The sequence below is a fragment of the Sturnira hondurensis genome, unplaced genomic scaffold (assembly GCF_014824575.4).
Source record: "Sturnira hondurensis isolate 20B ecotype Veracruz unplaced genomic scaffold, ASM1482457v3 Scaffold0004068, whole genome shotgun sequence".
Taxonomy (NCBI): Eukaryota; Metazoa; Chordata; class Mammalia; order Chiroptera; family Phyllostomidae; genus Sturnira; species Sturnira hondurensis.
Window position 1 is genome coordinate 5,377,932 of NW_028076699.1, and position 18,588 is coordinate 5,396,519.

Genomic DNA, 18,588 nt, shown 5'->3' on the forward strand with positions numbered 1-18,588 from the left:
GTCATCGGGGCCACACAAAGACCCTCCAGCTGATTCTGCTGCCTTAGAACCAGCCTGTAGAGACACGAGCCACCTGTGAGCCACCTGTCTCAGGGCACTGGCCGGGGTGGGTCAGTTGTCAGTGAACACAGCTGCCGTTCACTGAGCCCTCACTCCGTGCCAGGGGTGTCTCATTTGACCCCCACATTGGCCCCAAAGGTAGGTACTGCTTTTGTCTCCCATCTCACAGATGAGAGGAGTGAGGTACGGGTCATGAGCGGCTCCCTCAAGCCCACATGGCTAGTGTCTGAGTCAGGAGGTAGAGGGCTGCCAGAAGGGCCAGGGAGGTCCCCGGGAGCTGGGCGTTGTGGTAGGGCTCAGGGTACATGGGGCTGGGGGGCCTGAAAAGCAGTCACACTCCAGAGCTAGACCCGCCCAGCCCTGTGCCCTTCTACCCCTCACTGTTCCCAAGCAGATCCTTGACTCCAAGACTCCAACTGGGCAGCCCCTCAGGTGAGACCCGGGGTCCTGGGGCCCAGAGCCCCTCCCGTGCCCTGGAGAGAAGGGTATGGGGTGCCCCGAGGTGCCGAAGGACCTTAACACAGCCCGACCTGTTCAGTGACCCAGTGCGTGTGCAGGACGCAGGCGGGGCCCGGGTGTGTTGAGATGGGTTGGTGGGCACTGGGCCTTCCTCCTGCTGCTGCTTAAAGTTGGCTCTGACCAGAGGCTTCTTCCCATTAATATTAATAATGTCAGTCATTAATGATAAATTACGGTGTGCTTGCCCCGCGCCAGGGCTGGGCTGAGTACCCTGGAGAAAGCTGAGAGGTGGTACCAAGCCTGAGAACAGGGGCGGACCTTCCACTATATTTACCTCTTTCCCCTTTGTCCCTGCACTCGGGGGGCAGCTTAATAAAGTCTCAGTGGTTGAAACACAGGCACCTGGCCCTCCCTGGTGGGATGCCCATTGCCGAAGAGCACACTTCTCTCTTCCTCCATCATTCACAGATGATTCCACAAACATTATGTGTGTCCCCCCCTGCCCCGGCATGGCCCCCATTGCCTGACCTTTGCCCTCCCCTTGGCTCTAGGGATCCTTCCAGCGTCTCTGCAGTGGAAGTAGTGGGTGGCTGTGGGCCTCTCACCCCCACTGACTGTCTGTGTGGCCTTGGGCAAGTCACCTCCCCTCTCAGTGCCTTGGTTTCTCATCTGTACCACGGGGTTATGACAGACCCTACCCCAGAGGATTAAATGAGGTGATGGGCACAGGGACAGCAATTGCCACCATTTGCTCTGGTACTTGTGACGGGGTGAGGAAGTGGAGATCTCAGAGCACCTCTGCTCTCTGCGCGTGGCCTCACGAACCCTCCTCTGCCAGCTCCGTGAGGGGGATTTGTCCTGTCCGAATTGCTGCCAGGCATGGTGAGGCTCAGAGAGGTCCCTCAGCATGGGAGTGGCAGATTCAAACCCTGGTCTCTCAGACTCTGAGGCCCATGTGTCTGGCACTGTGCTGGGCAAGGATGGAGAGCTCAACCTGGAAGCGCCTTTGGAATTGGTGCTGCAGAGGCTCCTGGCTTCCTGTGCTGATCCCCTGAACACCTCCAGCCCCCACATCCCAGATCCCAAATCCCTCCAAATCCTGGGAGAGAGGCAGCCCCCATGGTCATGTCTGTTACCCGCTTCGAGAGCCCTCCCGGGGCCTCTCACCTCCCACCTCCCACAGAGAAGCGGCAGGCGAGGACCTGGGCTGCAAAGATGGGGGATTTCCCAACCACGGCTGAGATCTGTCACAACATTAATGTTAATTAAGTCTTGTTAACTCAGCCCTCTGCTTACGCAGAACTCCTGACAGCAAATTACTCATAAGTGAGGCGGTAGATTTATTGCTGCGTTTTCCTAAACACTCAGCAGCAAAAAAAGCACCCCTGGGAAAGACGGGGAGGCCTGGAGGGCAAGTGCTGCCAACCTGAACCACGTGCCCTCGTGACCCAGAGAACGTGCTGGGGCTCCACTGAGACCTGGGTGAAGATGGACCTTTGTCCAATCAGAGCAGCTACCTAGAGAGGTAGTGAGCCGCCCCTCACTGGAGGCGTGTAAGCGGGAGGTGCAGGAAGCACTGCAAGTCCCCCCGGACCAGCCTGTCTTTCCAATTCATCTATTACACACAGCAGACTGCAGTGGCTCTATGCTTTGTTCCCCACCCCACCCCCATAGTGCCTTGAAGTCACACAGTAGGGCTCATGGAGGGCGAGTTTGGATCTGACTGTGAGCCTAGAACTGCCGTGCAGGCTGACAGTAGCACTGGCGGCCTTGCGGAGACTGAGCTCCCTGTCTGCTGAGATGTGCAGGCCAGGCCAGACATTTCTGCCAGGATGCCGCGAAGGGTCTCTCCCTAAGGTCGTGGGGCACTCGTGGAATCAGGGTCAGGCCCTTGTTTCAATTTCATCCTCCCTTGCTAGGCCACACATCAATCCTCCAGGTGAGAGTGCTCAGCCTCTCCTGGGTGCAGGGGGATTCCTCCTTCCCCTGGGATCTGCTTCCCTCCTTCGCCTCCGGCTGGACCATGCCTGGGACGTTTGGAACAAACCCATGCCCTAGGTTCCTCGAATTTTTTTTAAATTAATTAGAGCATTAAGTGGTGGCCCTCTGGGAGAATCCACCATCTGGCTGTCACAGGAGAGGCAGGGAAATTTATGATTTCTTGTCTGCAGTGTATGAGAATCATGTGAAACCACTTGTGTCTGTGGGTGCGTGGTTGTGGATGCGTGGCTGTGTGCTGCGGTATGTGTACAGTGTGGCATGTGTGTCTGAGTATGCTTAGTATATGGTGCACATTGAGTGTGTTCAAATGTGTGTGCCCCCCTGCACATGTGTGTGCAGTGTGCATGGGTCCGAGGGTCTGCACATCTGTCTGAGCACCCCCTTGTGCCCAGGCCTGGCGTTTGGGTGCAGCAAGTTGGGCTGGGCTATGTGCAGAGAGAGGGCTGCCTCTCACCCCACCTGGCTGAGCTGGTGGTCGCGAGCGAACAAGCCACACAGCAGTGGAGCAAGGGTGAGTTTAGCAAGTGCACAACTGGCCTGCAAGGGGCAGGATTCTTGTCCCCCGTCTGACAGATGGGGAGACCCAGGCCCTCCCGAGCACAGAGCCAGGGTGTGAAGGGGCCAGGACCCAGGCTGGGGCTCAGGCTCTGGGGCTGTCTGTGCTGTTTCTGCTCCAGTGGGCTGTTGTCCTGGCCATGCTTCATGCCTGTGCCACATTTTTGCTGTTGTATTTTCATGGAGACTCAGAGAGGTTCTTGAGAGGGAGGGTACCACCCCCCTTTCTCAGGGTTGCTCAGAGGGCAAGGTCAAGGCTTGCAAGATCCTTCCCGTTTCCTGGAGGAGGCTGGGCCACTGGCCGGGCCGGGGCTGTGGTGTCAAGGCAGAACACTGGGTGGATGAGTGAACCTATCCTGTCCCTTCCTGAGCCCCCAGGGCAGTTTGTTGTAAGGACTAAATGAGGAGGTGTATGCAAAGGGCTTTGTAAACCTCAAGATGCAGTGGGCAGATGAGGGCCTGGCCCAGAGGCAGCTGGCACAGTACATTCGGGCCCACGTGTCCCGGAGGTTCCTGAGGAACAGGCCAGGATGTGGGTGCCAGACAGAGCCTCACAGACTGTGAACCTTTCCCAGAAGCCCCTGCCTGGGTGCTGGCACTGTCCTCCAAGCCCAGTTTCTCACACTGGCTCTTGGTGATGAACTAGAGGGAGGGCTGAGAGACCCACCCCTTAGCCAACAGGTGAGTTGCTCGCCGAAGGCCCCACAGCAGCTTGGGCGCAGCTGGAACCGGTGGCGTCAGGTCTGTCCTCCGTGGCACTGCTGTGTTTTGGGAAAGGAGGAAAGAGGACACAGACGTGGCTCCTGTGCCTGGAGGGAGGGGTATGAGAGTCCAACCAACTGCAGAGACCTGGGGTCCCCTGGAGCCCCAGGTCATTACCCACAAATGAAGGATTTTGAAAGCAATGCTTTGATGATTATTGTTTTTCCAATGTATGTAGAATGAAGGGTGGAGAAGAGGGTTTGTGTCTTGGGCTGTAAATTCTGTGTAGGTAGAAAATACCCAGCGCACAGTGGTGCATCCGTCCATCCGTCCATTCGTTTGTCCATTCAGCACACACTCTCTGAGCGTTCCCTCAGTGCCCACCACGCAGACCTCCTCCTGCATCCAGTGAGCTGCTGGTCTAGCAGGCAAGGGAGTTGAATGACAGCCACACAGAGCAATGAGGTGTAGCCAGAAGAAGCCTCGGAGCCCACATGGAATTGGGGGAGGGGGGTCCTCCACTCCCCACTCCCAAGGTATGAGGAAGATGTGCTTCCCTGATACGCGGGCCAGGCCCCCCAGCCTCACACGGCTCGGCCTTAGACCGGCTCACCATTCACCCAGAAATGGTCAGCAGCCCCCTTCCAGCTTCGCTCCCCCATGCAGCCCTCCTGGGCTCCGGCCCACACAAGAGTGGAGGAGACACCCCTGTGAAGACTCTGGTTCTCTGTGGGGCTTGGCAGAGACCAGGGGTAGAGGTGGCAGGGAATGTGGTGACTGGACCTCCTTGTGATTTCCGCTCACCAACTGTAGGTCCCGGGGACCAGTCTGGCTCTGCCACGGTTTAGAATCATTATCGGTTAAGCTGGGGATGCCAGTTCTGAAACAGCCTGTCCTGTGAGCCCAGCTGGCTGCCGGGCAGCAGCTCCACCTGGGCCTTTTTCTTGGAGGAGCATCCCTTCCACTTCATTCATGGGGAACCACGTCAGGAAGAACCAGACGACCAGGCCTCCTGACGCCTTTTTAACAATTGTAACAAAAACTTCCTGAGGGCGTATAATCGAACGTCAGGAGGACTTTCTCTCATTGAGTATTATCCAAGTAGCTGTTATGTTGGCCCCTGATGAATGTTCTCTCACAACCGACTACCCTGCAGGTCAGTATTCACCATCGCAGCTTTAGATGAGGAAAGCACAGGCTTGGAGGGGGAAGTAACCTGCCTGAGGCCACAGCGCCAGTAAAAGCGTAAAGCCAGGGTTGGAGCTCTGGCTTCTTAACCTGCTCCCCGTGGGAGGAGGGCCGCAGCGGGCAGCAGACTAGCACCTTCTAAACCTCTGAGCTAGGAGATGATGTCCACTTGAAGAAAAGGGCTGGGTGGGTGGGATCATCACAGGGCAGCAGGCAGGCTACAGAGCAAGATGTTTCAGAAGTGGTTTCTCTTCCCTTTGAGCAGTAGTGGGACCTAACTTGTTGGGGGAATAACCATGCTGGCTCGCAACCTCAGGGTGATGGGCACCCTGTCTGAGGGGCTCTGAGAAGCGGCAGGGGTGGCCGAGGTCTGGGCCAGGAAGCCAGCGGGAAGTGAGGAGCTGCTGGCACCTGCCCCATTCCCGCCCTCTGCTCACCTCCCACAGCCACGTCTGTCTCCTTTTCCCCAGCTCTGGCCTGCAGCCTCATAGCCGTCCTGCTGGGCCACAGCCATTAACTGCCCACCCTGCATGCTCATGGGTGGACGGTCTCCACCAGAACCCTGGACCCCAGCCCTGCAGGATATGGCCACCTCTTAAGGTCTCACCTAATTGCAAGCTTGCTAGCACCCAGTAGGGGGCCCGGCACACAGTAGGCCCCCCTGCCTGATTCTTTTGGCTTCCAGCAGCAGGGACCTGAGACTTCCCAGTTAGAAGAGGGGTCATCAGAAGCCCCACCTTCCCAGGCTCCCTCCTAGGACACAGGACCTAAAGGTGTGAGCTGGGAAAGAGGAGGCCCCAATGGCCCCTACACTGAGCCCTCCCTGAAGGGGACTGGGGACCTCCTGTGCCCTGAGCACTTGCTGAGCAGAGTAGTGACAACTCGTGGGCCTGAATTTCCTCCCCGCCTCTGGCAGAGTCGTCTCCCAAGGACAGGGGCGTTTCCCTTGTTCTCGACATTAAGGTCCCAGTGCAAACAAACAGCCTAATCCAGATGAGCCCAGACCACAGCCACAATCTCTTTTTGGGTTTTCTCTTTATTTCCAGCAATTCTGAGAAGCCTGAAGTAATTGGTATTCCAAATAGGTCATTGGAATTGCCGCCTCCTCAGTATTATACCTTAATTTCCTTTATCGCATGGTAAGTTGGAGTTAATAGCCCCTCTCCATCCTTTTTCCCACCGAAAACTATTACCAGCCTGTCTGCTGGGTAAAGTCATTTTGTGGCAGCTCTTGGCTCCTTGCCACTTCCCTAGGAATCTTTCCGATCGGAGCCAAAGAACAAGGAGGGGTGAAAAATCATTTGTACGAAGTGGGGATCTCCTGTTGAGAACTTATTTCCCTCCCTGTTCAAGAGGAAGGAACGTGTCCAGCCTCCAGCCGGCACAGCTGGCTGGGTCCCCTGCCGCTGAGTGCATTCAGGAAGGCGGAGTGGCCATATGTCAGCGGTGGGAACAGCGGATTCCTGCACCGGCGGGGGGAAGGAGCAGGCCTTGGCCTCTCCTGGTGCCTGGATTACGGAGTCTGTGACTCGAAGCCCCTAGGGTTTGTTTTCGATCTGTAAGTTTACAATTCTGTCTGTGATTTCAAAGTTGGAAAGATTCTGTGAATTCACGGTCCTAACGTTGGGATGTTTAGGTTTAAGAACTTTTAAATTGTGTGTTTTGAGTCTAAGCTCCTCTCCTGGAATTGGAGATTCTGTCCTGTGATTCCAAGGCTGTCTTACGATTCCGTGAGCCTCTTAAGCTTCAGTTCTGCTCTATGACCAGGACTTGGGAGGGAGTTTGATTGCTTTGCTGAGGCTGCCTCGGGAGCAAGGCCTCAGGTGCCCCCAGGTCTCCTGCAGGCCTTCGCTTTCACTGGCCTCAGTTCTCCCCCTTTACGAAAGGCCAGATTCAGACCTGATGGCCCCCCGGGCCCGACTCCCAGACTCCCAGGCCTGTTCTGCCTGCAGCTGTCGGCACCTTCTGAGCCTCCCCTGCCCACCCAGTGCCCCGTCTGCACTGACCTCCCCTGGGTCCTGTCCCATTCCAGCAGAAGGCAACCCTGCCCTCCTCCGAAGTCCCAGCAGGAGAGCCAGTGTGGGGTGATGGTAAAAAGGAAACTGGTCATCCACAAGAGCTCCTCTGCCTGTGTGCGCGGTACTATCCCCCACATAATTTCAACATCTATATCTTTTATTTTTATTATTATTTTTTAATCCTCATCCAGGGGTATATTTGTTGACTTTAGAGGGGGTGGGGAACAGAAGAGAAACATTGAACCTGCAACCTAGGATTGTGCCCTGCCCAGGAATCAAACCCGCAACCTTTTGGTGTACAGAGCGATGCTTCAGCCAAGTGAGCCACCCAGCCATATAATGTTCTTTATTTCTTACCCCTCAGGGATGTAGTTATTGTTGGCCCATTTTATGGGTGAGGAAAGAGGGAGGCTCTGAGCCATTAGCTGACCTGTAGTCATACTGGTGGGGGGACCTTGAGTTACACGGCCTTAGGCCGCCGAGTTGACCCAGACTCTGCATCGTTGGGTGGGGGCGCAGGGCCTTGGGGCCATCTCTCAGGAATCTGCTGCCTGGTAGGCTCGTGCCCCCCCCCCACACCCTTTCCTACTGGAACCAACCCCCAGGATATTAAAGGACTTTGGAGAATAGACCCCTTCCAAATGCACATGGAAGCCAAAAAAGGGAACCACCTTCTCCATCTGCTTTTAGAATCCATCCTCTTTCTTCTGGATCAAACAAGATTTTTCAAGGCGGGCTTCCTCAGCCCCTGCTGCTGCCAGCCAAGGTCACCCCTTCTTTGAGGTTCAACTTCAAGGCTCCCTCCCCCTCAGCTGCCCTCATTCACAGAGAGAGGAGGGGCTGGTGAGGGTTCGGAGACCCCTGTGTTCAGCAGCCTTATTTCCAGGCTGGGGCACTGAGGCCCGGAGAAGGGACTCGATGGTCTGAGGTCACACTGTGAGCTCACCACCCTCAATTCTAATCAGGGCCGTCTGGCCTGGATCCTGGGGTGTGGCTGTTATACCTGAATTCTTGGCTCCTCAGCTGGGAAGGTCCAGCTCTCATCTTTTTTTTCTTTTCTTGTAGAGCAGTAGGGATGAGCTGGGGTCTGGTTCTGCCTTGAGCTCTGTGAGCTTGGGACAGTCCCTTGCCTTTCAAGGGCTTTGCCCCCTCATCTCTCAAAGAAGGTGATGTCCCCACTCTTAACCACCTCCCAGAGCTGCTGTGAATGGCCAGGCCGAGGGCCCGGGGTCTGGGGTCTGTAGCCCATCACTCAGCACTGCATCCACTCAGGACCCCAGTTCCGCAGGTTTCCTTTTAACCCAACCCGTCTCCCCAAACGCCCCCACGGTTCGCCACCTCTGAGCCACTGCTCCTCTGTGGCCCCTGCTGTCAGCATCCTTGTCCCCGTGGAGCACCTACCCTGAGCCATGCATGTGCTCTGATGTCCTTGTTGCCCAGTGGCACGCCTGCTGCCTCTGCTGGAAGCGGGTGCCGCTGCTCAGGCTCCCCACACTCAGCCTTGCGCACACACTGGAGTGCCTTCTGTCTGTTTTTCCACTCTCAACATGAGGAAGCGCCCCAGGCAGGCTTGTGAATGGTGCACGTGGAAAACCTGACTCCTTTTTCCTCCCTTATCTAGTTGGGGAGACTGAGGCACTGGGAGGGTAAGGGACTTGTCCAAGGTCACTCCGGAGGTCAAGGGTAGCCTGGAATAATGCCCAGGACTCTGAGGCCCATACCACTCAGAGGCTCTTCTAGCTCCCCCCAGACCTAGCCTGGGTTTGTGGAACCCCCTGAGGGTCCCTCTGAAGGGCTTTCCCGCAGCCCAGAGTGCAGCTACAACTGGGGAAGGTCTGCAGCGCCTGAGGCCGGCCTCGTGGTAGTGGCTGAGCTCTGTGTCCCCGCTCACTGAGCTGTTCAGGTGACTTAGGAGCCAGCACTAGTCTGGTGGAGGGCTCCTGGGGCCTCGCAGGCTGTCAACGGGAGGTGAGTGCTGTCGAACAGGGCTGTAGCTCTCCACCTGGACGCCGGGGCGGGCGCAGCCTGGAAGCGCTTGCGTGGGTCTGACCTGCCAAAACTATGGCCGCAGAGCAAGCACCTTGTGGGGAGTTGAGCTTGCTGAAGTTCTGGGCCCCTGCAGACCTGGCAGGGGGGTGCCACACCTTTCTGCCTTGTTGGAGGTGGAGGGCACTGTCAGATACCATCAACAGTTGATGCCAGAGCTGGCCCGGAGGCGTGAAAGGAGATTTTTTCCAGGTGGAGATGGAAGAAGCCTCCTGCCTGGTGGAGCTGCCCAAGTAGAGACACCGGGGTGGGGGGTGGGGAAGCCCACAGTTTCTCCAGGACTGTGGGGAGGATATGGGAGCCGGTGGCAGCCAGGGATGGGCCAGAGCGGGTACTGGCAGCGTGACGTGTTCCTGAGTTCTTGCTAAGACACTGGGTCATATTCTGAGGGAGACAGGAACTCAGCAGAATATGGAAAGGTGGCTTTCTGATTACGGACAGGCTTTTGGCAGGATGGTGGCTACTGACTGGATTTACAGCTCCCCACCAGGGGTCACGGGAGTGACCTGGGAGGGCCTGAGTACTGAGCCATGGTTCCCTTCCTCTGTCAGCCTCACCGAGGACCCTCTGGTGGGTAATACCAAACCTCAAAAGGAGATGAACTTGGAGATTACCTTGTTCAATCCAGTTATGTCACAGAGGAAGAAAGCAAGGCACAGAGGAGACAGAAGCCTTACACAGGTCACACGGTGGAGCCAGGGCCCCAGGCCAGGGGTGCTAATCCCTAATGCTGATCCCATTCACAGTGAAATAATCTTAGCTTTTCCCCACACAAAAGCCAGCAGCCTTCCTGGCACAGGCCTGAACAGCTCACAGTGACGCCCTAACCTCCAGGCCTCCTGCTCGGCACACCGCGGGCCCAGACTGTCTGGCTGGCCTGTGAGGCGCTGGGGGTGGTGGAGAGCTCGTACCAGCCTCCCGGGCAAGAAGCCCAGGACCAGCACAGTGGGGGTGCCCCTGAGAGACCCACCCAGTCCCAGGAGATGGATTTCCCAATAATAGGGTGTCCATGACCATTTATCACCAGGATGGCCCAGTGGGGCTCCCCCCGGAAACGCTCCTTCGTTCCAGCCTAATTGGTGAGACCATTTGCATTTTCCACTTAGCCAGGGCTGCTTCCCAGCAACGTTCAGCCACTGCCTTCTGGCCAGACAGTGCTGCTTGGCCGTTTCTGCGGGGGCCAGTGCCCTGACTGCCCGTGAGGTGGAAGGAAGGACCCCCAGACTGTGGGGGCATCTCTCCATGATCACTTCCTCATGCCTCCTGGCTGTGGGGCAGAAACGACTGGCCTGTCTCCTGCTCCCTCAGCAAACCCGATCCAGGCTGTTGTCGGAGGCAGCGTCTGCCGTTCGTGGGTTCTCAGGCCCCTCTGGCCCAGCCTCTTCACTCCTGGCTATAGAGCTCTGCCCCAGGCACCCTCGTTTCCCACTTGAAGTCTGTGGGGGAAAGGTAGCAGAGTGCAGAGAGACCTGCCGGGTGTCACCCAGTGTGCTGATGGCAGACCTGGAGCCTTTTCCTCCGCTGCAGAGGGAGGCAGAAGAGCTGCCACCCCTTCCCCCGGAGGAGACTGGGCCTGGAAGGCGAGGGTTCCTTGGCAGGCTCTCAGGTCTGCCCGAGGGAGGCAGAGCTGTGGACCCCCAGCTCGGGCGGCCTTCCTGGGTTTAGATAGGAGGGTCCCCCGGTCAGTGGAGGCCGAGTTCCCACTGAGGCCAGCAAGTGCTCCTGCCTGAGTGGAGGTGCCATGTGTGTGGCTGGGAGCTGGGTGGGACCCTGGCGGGACCCTGGCTAGAGGTCAGAGGGAGTTTCCTCACCATACCTCCTCTCCTCTGGAAGCTTTTGTTCTGAGGATACCATGCATTTCCCTCTAGTTCTTTCCTCGGGGCCTAAAACCCTAGTGCCAAGTGGGTGGCCCAAACCCAGGGTGGGCAGTCCAAGACTAAAAACTGGGCGGGGCCATGGGCATCTCCTCTGGGTACTGCCTGCCCCTCCAAGCAGCACCCCTGGTCCTTTTGGTCCTTCTGCAGGCGCCAGCCAGGAACTCCTGCTGATGCCGTCCACCTCTCCCCCACCCCCATCCCCTCCACCCCCTCACAGCTGTCACTGGCTCAATACCTCCTGCATCCACAAATCACTGCGACAGGAAGAACCCTTTGTGGTCTGTAACTCGGAGGCGCTCATCTTCCCTGTGGCGACAGGGAGCCCCACATATTCCAGCGAGGGCTTGAACCCCCCTTGGCGACAGCAGGGCTGGGGTCGGGCAGCGTCTGAGAGCAGCTGGGGTGCACAGGGACCTGAAGGAGGGCCTTGGTCGTTGGAAGCCCCAGGTGACCTTTCTGGTGGGGCCTGAGGCAGCACAATGGACCACAAGCCACCTGTGTCTTAGTTCCAGAATGGCAGCTGGTTGGGGGGGTGTCCTTGAAGGTTTGTTCATGTGAGGAAACCGAGGCCCAAAGTGGGAAGAGGTCACACGATCTGTCAGATGGGTGGAGTCGTAGGTATTCTTTGAGCATCTGCTTGGTGTCAGGTCGTGTGTGGCGGCATGTGAGGGGGACACTGACAGGAAGGAGGGGGTGGGGAGCACTGTTGTGAGGCCAGAGGACACCCAGGTGAGGACCTCGCCCAGTGCAAAAGCGAAGATGCCCTCGAGAGTGTGGTCCTCTCACACCCCTTCGTTCTTCATCTCCTCCAGCCCTTCCCGTGTCCACCCCTCCCCCACCCCAGCACCTGCTGCTGCCTCATTCGCTCTCCCTAGGCCGGATGAAAGGGTGGGAGAGGAAGCAAACTCAGATGTCACCTGCTGATGGATAGTGGTGGCTTGAGCCCTGGAAACCCTTGGGGGCCCCACAAAACCCCACAAAACCAAGCGTGGAGCCCTGGCCACCACACTCTGTGGGAACTGAGAGCGTTGAGTCTGACTGTCGGCGGGCGCGCTCAGAGACAGCCCCATGCAGGGCTGGAATGGGGGCAGCGGCAGGTGAGGCACCCGTAGTTCACTGGTGGGTCTGACTCAGCAGCGACTGTCCCAGAGTCCCACCGCAGGGCCGAGGGTGAGATGAGAGAGCCACCGTCTTAGAGTCTTGGGTTGGACTCTAAGTGAGACCCTCGGGTTTAAGTGAGACCAAGGCAGCTGTTCTAAATGTTGTATTCGACCCACAGGATTTTTAAACCCAGGGTTCTTAGGGACATCACTCCTCTGGGGAGGCAGTGGGGTCAGGGTTTGGACCCAGCGCGGTGGGTGGCAGGCTGTGAGCTGGGTTTCATGGCCCCACCAGGCTTGTTAGGGGGTGATGGGGAAACGGCTGATGAGGTTCCAGAAGTGCAGCTTCCCCTTTATGTTGGGGTTTCACTCGGGGGAAAAGGGTTCGTCTGCTTAAACATAAAGAGGGCGTGTCCCAGGCCCTGGGCTGTGCTGCAGCCCGTGCCAAGCCCCGCTGCAGCCTGAGAGGACCGCTGGTTCTGGCTCTGGCGGTGAGTGAGTGGGCACGGGGTGGGGGCGGGTTCCTGGGAGGGGGTGCAGGTTGCTCTGGGCCACCAGCTCCTCCCCCTCTCACTCCTGCTGTGTTGTTGCTGAAGCCAGAGAACACTCGGGGTCTGTCGTCCGTTGACTGGGGTGACAGTTTAATAGTAGCTTCCTGGACTGCCATTTAAATCTGCCTGCCAGGTTAGTAGGCCAGAGGCAGGCTGGCACGCCCCCTGCCCCCACCCCGGATCTTCGAGCTGCTGACAGCGGTTGTCTTGGCAACGCTAGGGCCTGGCAAGCTCTGCAGAAGGGTAACCAATGGGGGGAGCAGCCCTTTCATCTCCCCGATTCGGGTACAAGTGGCCCAGCTGTCTTAAGGCTGGGCCGCAGGGCCTGAGCCAGGCCACCTGGAGCCAGGCTACCCAGTGCCGGGAGAGGCAGCGGGGGCAGATAAGTCCCTTCTGTGCACCGACCTCCTAGGTGGGGCTTCAAATCTTTGCTCTCTCAAACTCTCCCCTGCCCAGGGAGGGGAGACACGCCCCAGCTGGCTGGGCCACAACAAGGCTGAGCCACAACAAGGCTGAGCCTGAACGCACCTAGCCTGAGGGTCTCCGCCTTCACAGGGCACTCCTGGAGGCCCGCAGCCNTTCGGGTACAAGTGGCCCAGCTGTCTTAAGGCTGGGCCGCAGGGCCTGAGCCAGGCCACCTGGAGCCAGGCTACCCAGTGCCGGGAGAGGCAGTGGGGGCAGATAAGTCCCTTCTGTGCACCAACCTCCTAGGTGGGGCTTCAAATCTTTGCTCTCTCAAACTCTCCCCTGCCCAGGGAGGGGAGACACGCCCCAGCTGGCTGGGCCACAACAAGGCTGAGCCACAACAAGGCTGAGCCTGAACGCACCTAGCCTGAGGGTCTCCGCCTTCACAGGGCACTCCTGGAGGCCCGCAGCCTACCTGCAGGGGCCCGAGGGCAGCCAGGGCCAGCATCCCTGACATCCTGCTCAGCTCCCTGCCCCATGTGGCCTGGTGTCAGCCCCTTCTCCCACCCTGAGCCCTCCTCGGGGCACGTCCCTGCTCTGAGGACTGGGGTGTCCCCGGTGGTGTCCCCTCAGCTTCACTCTGGGCTGAGTGCTCTGTGAACACTGTCTCCTGGTTTTCACTGCTTGGTAGAGACGGCCAAAAAATTGGGACCAGCCTCTGCTGTGTGACCACAGCCAGTCCTCCCCTCTCCGGGCTTCATCTTATCTCTAGAATGAGGAGGGGCTTGCACGACAGCGGTGTTTCTCCGTGTGTGGTTCATTGGGCCACTTGTTTCTTGGGAAACTCACACACGTGGCAACCAAAAAAGTTCCTTGGCTAAACAAGTTTGTGAAGTGCTGGAGGAAACAAAGTCAGTTTGGCACCTTTATTGTAGGCTTTCTCAGAGCCTTTAGCTAGCCAGTGGGCACCGTGCCTCTCCAAGGGGAAAAATAAGTGCCTTGTCCCAAACACTGGGGTGCAGGGCCACCTGCTCTACGTCCTGCCCTCTGCCTTTCTCTTCCTCCTCTGGGAAATCCCAAAGGAAGCCCTCGCAGCCTAGAGCCGTGGGTTTTGTTGGCTGCTCAAAAGCAGCCCTGAGCTTAGCAGAGGCTGGGTATGACTCTGCTTGAGCTCAGGAAAAGCCGGGCCCTTGCACCAGGCCCTTGCACTGGGCCTCTGAGGAGAAGCCTCGGGCCAGGCAGGGCGCGTTGGCCTCTGGACTGGTGGACCTCCCAGGTCCCCAACCCTGTATGGCCATTCTGCTCCGAGTCCCAGGCCCTTCATCGCTCTCCTCACTCCTACACCTTGGTTGATTCCTCTTCCTTGAATGCAGTCCCCTCCTCCAGGAAGCCTTCTTTGACCCCTAGGCTGGGTCAGGTGGCCCTCCCCTGCCTTCCTGGCCATACTCTGGCCCTGGAGTGAGAATCCCCGGGTTCCGGTGCCACCCTCCCACAGATGCATTCTGTGACTTGGAACAGCAACTTCTCTCCGGTTTTCTGGCTTACAGGGTGGGAGAGCCGTACAGAGGCCTTCAAGGCTGCATCCTGATGGAGCACTGGGGCTGCCCAGAGGGAGCCACGCCAAGCAGTTGCACCTGGCAGCCCGGACTGATCTTTGTTTTGAAGCCCCCCACCCCCCACCCCTGTCTGCACCACGCTGTGGGATGAGTGTGGGTGGGGAACAACAGAGGAAGGATGTGCATTCTCTGGGGAAAGGATGCCCTGGGGGCGGGAGGCTGGGAGGTGCTCAGTGATCATAATTTCACCGTAGACTGAGGGTGTGAGAAGGGCAGAGGATTCAGTGAGCACCACACCTCCATTTCCATGTGAGGAGGCAGGCCCAGTGGGACAGATGGGCCCAGTCACACACACCAGCAGCTGGGGCTGCTGACCTCATACACTTCAAACTCCGCACCTCTACGCGTTCCAGTTTAGGCCCTGGCTCCATCCTTAGCCCGCCGTCTCCTCACAACAGTGGTGAAGGGGTACTACCTCTGAGTGCAGGTGAGGAAAGCGAGGCTCAGGGAACTTACGTAACTTGCAAAAGGTCACACAGCCCACAAGTGGCAGGGCAGAGTTCGATTGACTGAGGACTGCTGGCCACTCCACTTCCCTTGTCCTGGATCTCCCATTCTCCCCCACTCTGCCCTGGTATCAGCCCCTCCCCACCGCCCTCTGGAATCCCAAATCCTTTGTGGCAGCTCATCTGTTGCCATGGCACCAGATTATGATGTCGCAGACCCTGGATGGCTGTGTACTGTTCCTGGGCTGTGGAGTACAGGGACTCACAGAGGTGGGCATTGTCCAAGAGGCGACTGGCATGGAGGGACATGCGTCCCTGGAAACAGGGAGCCACGGCCTCCAGCCCAGCTGGGGAATCACCCTGGGAGCTGGAGCCAAGGCTGCTGGGCCAGGAGAGCGGGGGCTGGCATGGCTTGCTCTGACAGCCTCAAAACGCTGCCCAGCCCTCATCACTTGGCAGTGCTGATGTAGCCTCTTGATGAGGGGCTGTCGGGCTCAGTTCACTGGGATGCTCGCTCAGATCCCTCGGGAGAACCTTTTGCCTTGTGTCCTGTGTCAGTGCTGCGTGGGAAAGCCACCGTCCCCACTTGCCCAGAGTCGCCCAGAGACTCAGCCTCAGCTCTACTCCAAATCCTTCCACGTGGTTACACTTCAGACAGGCCCGTCGAAGCAGTTTAGTCTAGTCCCCAGCCTGAAAGTGGCACACCGCCTGTCTCAGTTTCCCCAGGGCAGTCCATCAGAGCTCAGGTTGTCATAAGCCCAGGCGTATTCTGCTGCCTGCTGTGGCCACATCCAGGGGGACACCTCGTGCAGGCCCCTCCAGGTGGAGCTGCCTCGCCCCAGGCTCCCGGACTTAGTCACTGCGTTTGCCTCTCTGGAGTCCTGACTCAGCCCCGACTGCTGCCACGGTGGAGGAACTTCGTGGAGGGAGCCTAGGCTTTGGCCGCTGCCGCCTGGAACTGAAGCCCACCTCCACCACCTTCCACCCCCGCCCCTTTGATCCTCAATTTCCTCTTGTGTGAAACAGGATTCACAGCAGCTACCTGGGCATCAACCATGAGGTCAAATTGTTACCCTGGCTTTACCCATAAGTGACCTCCAGTGTGTAACTCAGCACCCCTAGGTTTTCTCGTGTGTCACAGGGAACAGATGGGCCCTTTGTTGTGAGGTTTCCCTGTAAAGTGAGTACCTAGCACAGAGACTGTGTACCCTGCCAGGGTACACTCAGAGAACTCTGGGACAGGAAAACACTGGGAAATATGTTTCTTTTCTGGACGCTGAGCTTCTGGTGGAGAAAACACTCTGCTGCCCGGGTTAGGAAACGCCCTGAGAGCCGTGGTCCACAACTATGCTTACTTTCAGATGGCTATGGGCCATGATTTACCAAAAGGCAGGGTTGGTGTCTGTTACCTCCCACCACCCCTTGGTGCAGGCAGGGCTCAGGAAGGGCTGCTCAGCACCCTGGCCTGGGGGTCAGGAAAGCTGCTTCTGACCCCTGCCTTGCTGTTTCCCTGGGCTGGCTGCTTTCCCTTCCTCTCTGAGCCCCCGGCTCCCCATCTGTAGGTGGATTCTGATTCCTACGGTTTCTTCTAGCCCTGCACAGGCAAAGGTGTTCTTCTAAGGAAACTGGGAAGAAAACTCATCTTAGAATGCAGATCTCGTGCAAAGATTCCACTGAAAAGGAATGCAGAAATGGAATGGATTTAGGAGACCCAGTATCCGTCCCCAAGTCCTGCCTGCCAGGCTTCTGGGGCAGCGGGGTGGGGCAGGTAGCAGTCATGTGGTTCCAGAAGCAGCCAGGGGACCTGTGGGAGGATGCACAAAACTCCAGGCTGGCCTCTGGGGAGGAGCTTCTGGGAAGGAGGGGAGCCTGGCTCTGGAGTGTGTGCATAGAGTCTGGACAGCTCTGTGTCCAGTGGGTTCACTGCACCCACAGAGAGCTACCCCGATTTAGGTCCTGTGCTGAATGTGACATAGTCCCTACACTGGAGGAGCACCGGGCCAGTGGAGGGACAGGGAGGTTGGCAAACCATGGTGCACTCTGCATTCTTGTCCCCATTCTGCTACTGGCTGTGAGATCTCAGCCTGCTACACACAGGCCCTGGGAGACCACAGAGCATCCCATTTCCTTTGCTTCTAATTAAGACTTCCGACGATAAAAACAGCAATGGCTGCTACTTAAACTGAGCGTCTGCCCTGTGCCAGCAGCTCTTGTGCATGTTCTTTACACGTTACAGCTTTGCGTTAGTCCCCTGCCGAGCCCTTTGTTTTCTTCTTCCCATTATATAGAGAAGGAAATAGAGGCTCAGAGGTTAAGTAATAACCCCAAGGTCAGACAGAAAGAGGCAGGGCTGGGACTGAGATGCCCCCTCCATCGCCATGCAGAGGCCTCCCCCTCTAGACCAGAAGCACCCCAGGGGACAGAAGCTAATTTGGGTGTCTTGCCCAGTAGATAGAGTCTCTTTGCACCACTCTTTATTACTCTTGCCACAAAGCAACCATTTGCCTTTATGATTTATTATCACGAGCATTCTGGTGCTTATGGATGAGGCCTTGACTTTGGGCTGGATGGGGGGAGTGGGACAGTCAGGTAAAAGGACTGAGTACTGGCAGAAGGGAAGGCTTCCTGGAGGCCGTGACGGTGGAACTGGCCTTCGGGGGAAGAGAGGTGTTGTAAGGGCCGTTCCCTTGGAGGAGGGATCCTGTTACCCTTGTTGGACTTGAGCTCTGAACTTGGAGGGCAGAACACGTGTCACCTGTCTCCACCTGGTGCTCAGTAAAAGCCTTTCTCTCCTGTCTTCTTCTCTTGGTCAATGGGGCACCCGGGCCCTGGGGGGCTGGGGAAGGCCATGTGGTTCAGTGTGTTTTGGTCACCTCACGGTCAGCTGCCCGCCAGGCCCCTCACACCTGTCTCCTTGTCCCCGCAGCCAAGAAGACCTGCACGGACAGTGACTTCACCTGTGACAACGGCCACTGCATCCCCGAGCGATGGAAGTGTGATGGCGAGGAGGAGTGTTCTGACGGCTCTGACGAGTTCGAGGCCACTTGCAGTGAGTCGTGTTCCTTGGGCTGGGGGTGGGGCCTTGCCTCGGGCCGGTTTCCTCATCAGTCTTTCCTGTCGGGAGTGTGGGAGGCCATCCATCAAACACAGCCCAGATGCACTCTGCACTGCATTGTCGTCGGGGGCCCCTGGCAAACAGCAGGTGAATCCGGTGGCTGGTGTCTCTGGGCCTGCTTCGGGGCTCTCTTCATCCCCTCGCACTCTGGGCCTGCTCCTGTCGTGCCAGGAACTGGGGGCCGCCCCTCTGAGCCTTCTGCCCAGGAGTAGCCATGGCATGTCCTCTGGGCCTCCCCTTGGCCTTCCCCACCAAAGGACTCTAATCAAAATTCTTTTCTTTTTTAAAAGATTTATTTTAGAGAGGGGAAGGGAGGGAGAAAGAGAGGGAGAGGAACATCAATGTGAGGTTGCCTCTTGAGTGCCCGCTGCTGGGGACCTGCCCCGCAACCCTAACATGTGCCCTAGACTGGGAATTGAACCAACAACCCTTTGATTTGCAGGCCGGCA

The 18,588-nt window shown here is 57.8% G+C and overlaps 1 protein-coding gene across 10 annotated transcripts in view; it reads left to right on the forward strand.

The window, feature by feature from the left end:
* LRP8 (LDL receptor related protein 8) overlaps positions 1 to 18,588 on the forward strand; it is a 73,637-nt gene that overhangs the window by 16,583 nt on the left and 38,466 nt on the right. For all 10 annotated transcript variants that reach the window (XM_037043231.1, XM_037043227.1, XM_037043228.1 and 7 more), the window contains exon 3: positions 17,951 to 18,073. In XM_037043231.1, the coding sequence (XP_036899126.1) occupies positions 17,951 to 18,073 (123 nt within the window). The remainder of the gene's footprint in view (positions 1 to 17,950; positions 18,074 to 18,588) is intronic.